Here is a 10,471-nt window from a genome sequence, read left to right as displayed (position 1 = left end):
CTATGAGCCACCCGATGGACAAACATCATGCTCAATGAGATTCGCTCCACACATGGGTTGGTCTTCTCTCTCTGCATAATCAAATGTTGCCTCACGATGAATTTCTTCAATTTCCTCAAGACTTACAAATACTTGCGGTCTAGTACGGTCGTACTCTGAAAGAAGAAATTTAATATCAGCATCGTCTATTAAGCATACTGGAGGAGAATCAATATCCATCTTATATGTCAACAATCTTGAACTCTGTCAAACTAATTTGCATGATCTCATATACTAAATTTACCAGCTCATTATACGTCAATGTGCTCGAAACTAGCAAACTCTTCAAACGGCCTTCAATATAGCGTTCTTCTGTGTTGTCCCATGTACCACCATAACATAAGAATATATACTTCTCCGTCCTTTAAGAAAAACAATACACAAAGTGAACAGTTAGGAAATTTATTACTGTTAAATACTCGATATACTCGACCTCGCTACACGTTCTTCGCTACTTGATACTCAATACTTTTCCCTCGATGCTCAGTATTCTCAACTTGATGCTTACTGTTTCATAGTTTTCTCTCCCCTTATCCTCCTTCCACTGGGAGCTACACAAATGTCTTAGTCCACGCTCACAAACTCACACTCACTCGTTCTCTTTGCTACGTTTGTATGTCTCGCACAACATCGAAAAGGTAAAAAACATGAGCGAAAAATTAGGAAAAAACTAGCACATTTACTTACTTGAGGTGTGAGATAATATTATAAAATGATCTGAATGCCTTTATAACTTGATCTCTGTCAAGAAAAACTGGTTTTGTGAAGTGGGTTTTTTTAGGGAAAGTGAGCTCGATTTCCTCTTTTGTGTTTCAGTTTTGTTTGTTCTTAGTTTATAAAAAAAAAAGTTACTTCACATTTCAAAAAATTGATTTGAAAGAATAGTGAGAATTGTCAGAAAATCTCCAATTTGTTTATGTTCACTAGGAATGGCAACGGGTCTGGGGCGAGGCAGGGTGCACTCCCCATCCCCATGGGAATTTTCAATCTTCATCCCCACCCTATTCCCCGTTTTGGGGAGTCGGGGTCAGGTCGAGGAATCCCCGATCAGGGATTTGAGTCCCCGCGAGGAAAAATCCCCGCTTTTTATTTTATTATTTTTATTATTTAAAATTAACTAAAATTAGTATTTATATTGAATTGTAAATTTTATGTAATCAATTAGTATTATTGTTACATATATTTATTTAAATTAACGATTAAAAAAATACTATTTTTTATTATAAAATGTATTATATTAAAAAATTAAAATTAAAGAAAAAACTAATCAAAATAGTAGCTTAACAACTGTTTTAATAGTTTATATATATATATATATATATATATATATATATATATAATATATTAAAATTAAAAAAAAAATTATAATTAAAAGTAGTTTTTATAGCTACTGTTTCAATTTTTTTTCTAACATAATAATAATAATTGATATTATTATTATTGTTATTATTATATATATGTTAACAATTTAAAAAATCAGGACGTAGACAGATATCGAGTTTGTGGTCGAGGATGAGGCAAGGATCTCCTCTCCATCCCTCGAATTAAATCCTCGATTTGACCCCATACCTAGTCAAACTGGAGATTTCCCACCCCAATCAGGTCGAAGACTCGACCCCGTGGAGAATTTTGTCATCCCTAATGTTCATACATGAGTATTAACTACAAGTCCTCCGACGAACACAAAAAGTTCAAAATGATCTAGTATCGAGTATGACGTGACTATGATCGAGTATACACATGTTGATTACACACATATCGAGTAACCATGCATCCATGTATCAAAGATCATGTGACGAACCAACGAATATCGAGTAACGAGTAATCGAAACTCAAGTTCCTTGGTAGTGGCAAGCACACAAGATGTATCTTAAGAGCAAAGCAATAAATCACACGTGAATGACGTCAACAAAAGACCACTTTCCATTACTTTTTCTACAAGTGACCATTTTTCATTTGAGCCTCCCAAATAAGGTGATCCGTACCCAAAAAAAAAAAATTGCCATTGAATGAAATTGTACAAGAAAATCAATAATGCTCCTCTTTTGATGAATGGATTGCAAAGAGTTCCCCTAAAGGAAACCACAAATAACGGATCCAGAAACAATTTTAAAACAAGCAAACTTTAACATTTGTTCTACACTGATTCCAGCCTGAAGGAAATTATACAAGATCAATATCCATTGTCCCTACTCTTTTTTTCTCTTTCTCATTGAATGGATTGCAGCAACCTAGTTTAAAGACCTTGGTTCACTTGACGCCACAATAATAATACCAACTCTCTTCCCATAATATATATTCCTATGAATGTTGCAGATTGTACCCCAACTCAATAAAATCTTGTAGTAACTCAGCTTTGAGAAAACCAGTATTAACTCAAATTAAGCCATCTTGTAATCGTCTAAAACTCACTAGACAAAAAATGGGCAAGTAAGCCACTGGCGCAAAATCTGATTTGCAATGCGATAAAAATTGTGCTTTGCTCAAGCTTTAGATGCTAGCCGAACATATTTCTTCTCAACAGCAAATTTTGAACTTGAATTGATCTGGCAGACACGGACAACAACAATATTAGCACTCATTAGTTTAAACTTTTAAAGTTTAACCATACTTCAAACACTCATAAATATACGATATCAGTTTAGAAAAATATAGATCAGATGAGTCAACCTTTTGCTCGAGCATCTCAATAAGTTTGGTTTCATCTTCTGTGACACCAGATTCACGAATAGACTTGAGGGCAAGTTTTCTTAGTTTTGACAACTTAAGGACACCATCAGGATTCTGTCATATACACCCAAAAGATAAAAGCGGTAGTATGTTAAAAATTGACAGAAGAAAAGGCAACTAAAGCGAATAGGTATTTTCAACTTTGCCTTAACGGTTGTCCTATAGCTATAGTACTGGCATCAATATCTCATAAGGCCATGTACTACCTTATGCAGCATTTTAGAATTCCTTCTTCCAATTAATTATAATTAACAATCTCATCATAGGGACCCGCTCCATCAAAGATATATTTTTAGAAAAACTTGAACAGTCATGGACTAACAAGAATGGCATGGAATAGGTAAAAAGAGCATCGCAGAAATAGGTAAATAAGAGAATCGCACAAAAACATACAGATTTCAAAATTGATGTTATCAGCTTTTTCCACTTAATCTTCTTGTTCAAACCTTCTTTCAGAGATTTGGACACTCTGACCTCATCCTTAATTGGCTCAATCTCAGCTTCGGTTGCCTGAATAACCTCCCCATTACCTCTACTTGGATCATCATCTCTGGTCTTTTCTGTTGAACCACCATCCACAGCATCTCGTTTCCTCTTTTTCTTTGTCTGTGAAATACCATTTTCTACTTCCAACTTTCCAAGTTCACTTTTGGCTTCAAGCTGATCTTGCGCTTTTTCTGCCCCAACATGTCCATTTTCGGCTACTTCACATTTGGGAGTGTCATCAGCTGTAGGCTTTTTATCTGGAACAGTTTCTTCCATCTGATTAGATTGTTTTTTCGCTGCATGAAATCCACGGGCTTTTGCTTTGTGCTTCTTTCCTTCTGCATGAAGCAGCAAAGTCTGTTTACTAGTTGCCTTGGTATTGCAAAGGCTGCGAAAAGCACATGATACATTGTACATACACAAAAACAACGACTTAGAACCAGATTAACCAAATCTCAATAAATCATTTAACCAATGTCCATTAATCTAGACCATGTTTATTCACCAACAGTTCACATTTCTTATTAATAAATACTTATGTACGTATGAAACGGGGGGAAAATGTTAACAGAACAATAAATAATGATACCTGCAGAACCAAGGAGGGCGCTCAGATAATCCAACGAGTATATCAAAATCAGGTTGCTGTTTTGAATCCTTGTTGGACTTGGGGGTGGTGACACTCATGGCTGCCCCTTGCCCCTTGGGACCATATTTTTCCTGCAAGAAGTAGACAAAACTTGTAGCAAGAAACACAATACAGTCACCCACTGAAGCTATGGCAGCAAGCAATGTACATGGTGTTTGATCAGTACTAGAGGGCAACCAAACGAATAAATTTTACAAAAGTCATAGCCATATACACAAATACGATCAACCTTTAGTTCACAAAGGAAGCATTGTTATGGAGATTCCATTGGAAGCAATTTTTGTTTAACCAGTAGAATAACAAAATATCAAAAATAAATTCTTACCGCTTCTGTTATGCATTGAGTATGGCCTTGTACGCTTTCCTGCCCAAAGGTTTGCCCACAATCGATGCAAGACAACTACAGGAAATTATAGATAAAAATTAGAAGAAAACACGAAAAAGGGGGGAAACAAACAGTACAACGAGATCGAAATGCATTCCAAAACATCTCCATGGTAGAACACTAGAGTTCACCGGTCCGACGGCCCAAAACGTAATTTCTTTTCGATAAAATTTCCAAATTATACATCGTTTTGAAGGGAGAAATCGGAGAAAACGCATTTTTTTTCCTTCAGACTGACGTCTGAAAAAATGTGTACTTTCCGATTTCGGTTTGTACGAAGAAAGAGAGAAAGAAGACCTTGGTAGCGGAACAAGTTCTGAAGTGATTTGGCAGCTTGGGTTTCTTGAGGTTATCTCCGCAATCCTCGCACTGAAACCACACCATCTCTACTCTACCAAGCTCGTAGTAACAATGGCAGATTCTGATTTTTGAGAGAGAGACAGCGAGAAGCAAAGATGAGTTCTGTCTAGGGTTTTTAATTTGGTTTTTTCAGAAAAAGGGCTTTTAATATTTTCCATTTTGTCATTTTTTTTTATTTTATTGTAAAATCAAATAAATGAATGAAACTTAAATGGAAAAATTGGGGTTATTTAGATTTGTGGGGACGTTTTGAAATTTAATTAGGGAAAAGCGATATTTTTAGCTTATTTAGGGAAAAGGGATACTCTTTTTTTTTTGTCTCCATCTGACATTCACTAATATTTTATTATTTTTTTCTCGGGCTGAATGAGTCTCAAGAGACGCATTCATTAAAAAAAAATGATGTGTCTCTTCAACAGACATATTCTTAAAAAAATAAAAATAAAATAATTTGAAAACCAACTCTTTAATTAATAAAATAATAAAATATTTTTACTTTTATTTTTTTCATTATTTTAACTATCTGAAACTCAACTCTTTCCTTACTTATGTTTTTTTTATAGTTAATAATATTCCATTTGTTTAATTTTAAATCATTGTTACCTAAAATCAACTATCTCACTAGTCTCGTTTTTTATTTGAAAGTAATATTACTAGTTTTTTAACTGTATAAACAATAATATTATCTTGAGATTAAGAAATTTCTATGATTGATTTGATATACTCAATATTAATTTTTAATTTTAAATTATTGTTTTTTGTTTAAAGTTGTTAGAAATTTATGCAAAAATATAGATATTAATCGACTATTGTAAATAATATTCAAGGTTTTTTAGGATATGTCGTAGACTGCAACTGCATTTTCGTAATTGAATTTCATTAATAAATTTAATCATATGTACAATGTTCTTTATTCACTACTGGAAGAAGATCCTCTATTATGCCTAGATCAATTATGTTGAGTCACATAGTGTCCACGATCGCCATGCCCTCTTACACTTGATGGTTGACTTTTCTCTGCAAAGTGTATACTCTCACTATGTTGTCGATATGTCACATACTGGTCATGGACATGTGAAGTTTGTCCTTCTTCCATACTTAGTGTACTGAGGGCTGTTGGAAAAAATTCAAATGTTGAGGGAGAGGACATCATGGAAGTATGTGTAAAATGATCGAATGGCGTTGTTGGAAATTCATTCTGAACATTAGGTCAAATAGAAACATCCTCATATCTTGTTGGATCACCTTGCTCTTCCATTGGAACATCACCATCTAAACATCGCATTCAATATATAGAGGTGAGTCTACACAAGGCTCTCTGAGCAGATAATGGCAAATTTGGAAGCTCGTCCGGAAAAAAAATTGAATAACAAGTTAATGACTTTAAAATTTATTTTGATGTGCAATGAAGAAATAAAATCAAACAATCCTAGTAAACAATAAACTCATACCAACAAGTGATAGAATGCTCCTGCTTTAGTTATGTACTGCCTGCTTACAATGGAATACCATTCAATATATCCAGGCTCAGTACCTACACCGTTGTTAATAGGAGGTCATTAACAACCAAACTCTGTCGATTTTCCCATATTGAAATTTGAGGAGCCAAATATGCAATCCAGTCTCGCTCATGCTTGTCCCTTAGATCGTGTGAATGAAGTCGGACGTCTGTGTTGCAGGGTTGAGGAATTTGTTGTAACATCCCAAATTGATGCATCGCACGATCTGGGTGATGTCACTCCACAACGAAGAAGCATATGAGTGGACATCTAGATGTCCATATCTCATTACCATCGAGACCATATGGCGGCAATAGTTGGATAAGATGATTATATGGCTTCCAAATAATCTGCATGCATATATGTCAAAATATGAATTAACCAGAAGATTGAAACATTATGAATATATGATATATGAATGAATAAAATATTACCTGGCTAGGCATATGTGTATCTAGTATGTGCCTATACTGTACTAGAACATGCAACAGTGCTCTAATTACAAAATAATTGTCATTCTATCTACAACTATCACAAGTTGAATTTTAGCTATTAGTATTTCATAATGAACACAACAATAATGAGGTAAATATGCTTACCTTATTGCAAGTAGTCTGTCACCTAAGTTGTTATCGTATCTATGGAGTCGTCGAGGCGCTAGAAGAGAAAATCGATCCCATGCCCAAATTTGTAGCAATAAAAGTGGGCCTGCAATATCTTTTCCATCTATAGCTGCACCCTTGCATAGTTGTCTATACAACCATACAAGACATCCACCGCCTTAACTGTAAGTCCTGGCAACATCAAAATCTACCAAGAGAGGAAGATACATCAGGTGCACTCTGCTGTTGGATTTGTCGGGAAATACCAATCCTCCAATCAATGTGAGAATATATGCTCGAGCATATCGTTGCAGGTCCTCTTCATCTGTATGGTCTAATAGATGGGCGAAGTTGTTAAATTGATCTACTAACCATGGCAGGCCTAGACTACCTCCCTTAAGAACGACATCATTCGTGGTTACACCTAAAAGAAGGGCACAAAGTTGTTCCAAGTCATAATTTAGAGACCCGATCAATGGTCTTCCATTAATCGGGAGTCCAAATTGGATGGCTACATCTTGAAGTGTAATTGTACACTATCCATGCAACATGTGGAAAGTGTGTGTCTCTTGCCGCTATCGTTCTACTAATGTCGTTATCAGATGCCAATCTAGTAGTATAAATTTTATACAAGAGACTCCATAGAATTCTACAGCTCGTAAATAGATCAAAATACGAGGGTTTGGGTTCTCGTGCCTTCAAATAACAGATTCTCTTCACCGACAATGCATTGCATCGATATGCCCGCCTCAAATAGCCTCGGATCTATAGTTGCACTGTAAGTACAAAATCGAGTCATTGTATGGCCCTGTGGTAACATCCTCGTCCATCTGATCCCATAAAAACAATATTAAATTTAACTTAAATATTTAGTAAAAATAAATGTGATTACAATCAATAATACAATGATAATTAATAAAGAATACACCCTTCATTGTATAAATACAATGACAATTAATAAAGAATAAATAAGTAAAAGAAGTTACAATCAATTAAATACAATGACAATTAAAAATAAATAACTAAGTTGCATCACGAGCTTGATTGGGACAATTCCATTTATTATGCCCTTCTTGTCTGCAAATTGTGCACCATGTCTTATAACATTCTCTCCAATCCATCTCGTTTTGCATGCGAGAAGTACACAGTCTACCAACCTTCCTAACTCGTGATTCGTCTGGATAAATAGTGGGGAAGTTAGGATCAGGCCAACATTTTTTTATCGAGGATGGGCTCGAATTCGGGTGAATAACATGCCAGATAAGTGGAAATTTTGTAATAGTCTTCAATGTAGTAAAAGTAGTCTACCTCAATGGTCTTACACGTAACCATAGCGTGAGAATAGGGGATTCCAAAACTCTGCCACTTATTGTATGTGCATGTTCTTTCACTAAATTTTATTCGGTGTGTGTTTTCACCCTTTAGTGTTATTGGTTGATTGAGGTTGTGACATCACAAAACCTGTTCGATGGTCAAATATGTTGACGGAATGTTTAGTTGCACGTTGACGAGTTATTTTCTTTACCGCATATCTATGACAAATATGAAAATTACTTAGAATACCTCTACAGTTAGTATAAAAATATGGGTAACTAAGATGTGAATAATTTACCTTGTGAAACACTCCCCTGATTCAAAAGAAGTCTCTATTTCTACACGATGAGCAGCGAAATAAGCAATAATTTGATAGAATGTTGCTTGGACTAGTGTAGTGATCGGTAGCTTTTTGGCTCCTTTCAGAACAACATTTGTACTTTCAGCCATATTCGTGGTTAGTCATCCATAACGATGACCACCATCATGTGACTGTGTTCACTGCTTAGAAAAGCAAAATATCGTAAGCAATTCGAGTTTGCTATTTGAAGTTCGGCCATACAGTCATTAAACTTCCAAACTTGAAATTTTGATCATGCACTATACACCAAACTCTTCAATAGACTATTTTTATACTTGTCGTTAAAATTACTCGCCACATGTCGCAAGCAGAATCTGTGGTGTACTCCAACCCAACCGTTGTTAGGATTTCTGACGGTAGATATAATGCCTTTGTGTCTATCTGAAATTAGACAGATTCCCTCCCTTCTATGCACCACATGATCCCATAAATTTCTCAAAAACCAGTCCTATGAGTCAGCACTTTCCTCTGGTACAATGGCGTATGCAACTGGATAGACGTGACCATTTGCATCGATTGAGGTAGCTATTAACAATGTTCCTTCATACTTCCCATATAAATGGGTTCCGTCAATTTTAAGTAGCGGTCTGTAATGCTTGAAACCCTCAATAACAGGTCCAAACGACCAAAATAAGCTATTGAACATTACAATCCTTTCATCACAATCCACCTCATTTACCCTCCAATGGATGATCATACAAGGGTTTGTGATTTGTAAGATATTCCTCCATTTAGGCAACAAATTGTACGATTCGATCCAATCTCTGAATATCTTCATAATTGTCTTTCTTCTTCTATCTCACACTTTCCAGTAACTAATGGAATAACCATACTTTTTCAAGATAATATCTTGTAATATTTTGATGTCAACTGACGGATTTTTTTTCACTATGCTGCTTACCTCAGATGCAATTAGATATGAGTCCAATTGATTGTGATCCTGACTCAGTCTTGCATACACAGGAATGTGGGCCGTTATACTGGGTAATTTCAAATTTACCATGTTTTTTACGACAACAACACGAAGTCTCCACGTGCACCCATTGTCATATCTTTTACACCTAACATCCCATGTTGTTTTCTTCGACTCAATGACTTCAAAATTTTGATGTTGAATGATTAAATAGTTTTTCACTGCATTTTTAAATCCAATTTGGAATCGAACATCATCCCCTTAAGCAATGAATCGGACTCTATATAGTCTTCCCCCGTTGTCGAATCGGGTTCAATGGTCATCTCGTTCAGGTCTATCTCAGTAAATGTTTCGAGGACTTCATGAATGCCATAAAATTGACCAGGCAGTTGATCTAGATCGATATCATCATCGTCTATTTCAACTTCTTCGTCGTTTGTGGTAATAGTTGGATCATAATGCTCGTCCTCCACATCATGACTTTCCAACTCAGTAGTAGTTTCAACTTCTTCTCTCGTTAAGGCTGGACTTGGGACACTGGGTTGGTATATATACAGTTCAACTCTATTTGGAGGGTTTGGACCATTACTCATCATGAACCGTACATCAGTCTCACTTCGTAATGAGATGAGGATATAGAAAGTTGATCCCGCTACATAATTACCATATTTAAATATTACCTCTAACCCATCATCTCTATTTATGGATAATGCATCACATAATTCATCGATTAATGTGTTGAAGTCAACTTGACGATGCATGTTTATACGAAGAGATGATTACCTATCATATTCTATCTCGTTTGGCCCATTAACAATGTTTCCATGCATATAACATAAAAAAAATTCCACAATGTCCATCGTAGTTTGCCCAATGCAATCTAATATTTATCATAATATATGTAAGTATATATTAGGTTAACTATATTAATGTGTTATTACTATTTTTTTAAAATATGTAAAAAATAAGGAATGTTTTTTAAAAATAATATCTACCTTCAAACAAAATAATAATAAAAAGTAGGAACAAAATCATGATAAATATTGTTACTAAAGACATGCATCATCATTTGACCATAAATCAATGATAAAGATTCTTTTATATTGACATGAATCTATGTTCTTTAATCATCA

At 35.1% G+C, this 10,471-nt stretch overlaps 1 protein-coding gene across 1 annotated transcript; it reads right to left on the bottom strand.

The window, feature by feature from the left end:
• Positions 1 to 2,054: 2,054 nt before the first annotated feature.
• Positions 2,055 to 4,831, bottom strand: LOC120079355 (zinc ion binding protein). The gene is made up of 6 exons (XM_039033516.2): positions 4,587 to 4,831; positions 4,230 to 4,304; positions 3,845 to 3,975; positions 3,163 to 3,643; positions 2,710 to 2,823; positions 2,055 to 2,585 (listed from the first exon to the last, which is right to left on the bottom strand). The coding sequence occupies exons 1-6, from the start codon at positions 4,671 to 4,673 to the stop codon at positions 2,523 to 2,525; spliced, it is 951 nt and encodes a 316-aa protein (XP_038889444.1). The 5' UTR covers positions 4,674 to 4,831; the 3' UTR covers positions 2,055 to 2,522.
• Between the last annotated feature and the right edge of the window lie 5,640 nt (positions 4,832 to 10,471).

The sequence above is a fragment of the Benincasa hispida genome, chromosome 6 (assembly GCF_027475165.1).
Source record: "Benincasa hispida cultivar pf3 chromosome 6, pf3_genome.v1.1, whole genome shotgun sequence".
NCBI lineage: Eukaryota > Viridiplantae > Streptophyta > Magnoliopsida > Cucurbitales > Cucurbitaceae > Benincasa > Benincasa hispida.
Note: the sequence above shows the minus strand (reverse complement) of the source record. Positions and strands in the feature narration are given on the sequence as shown.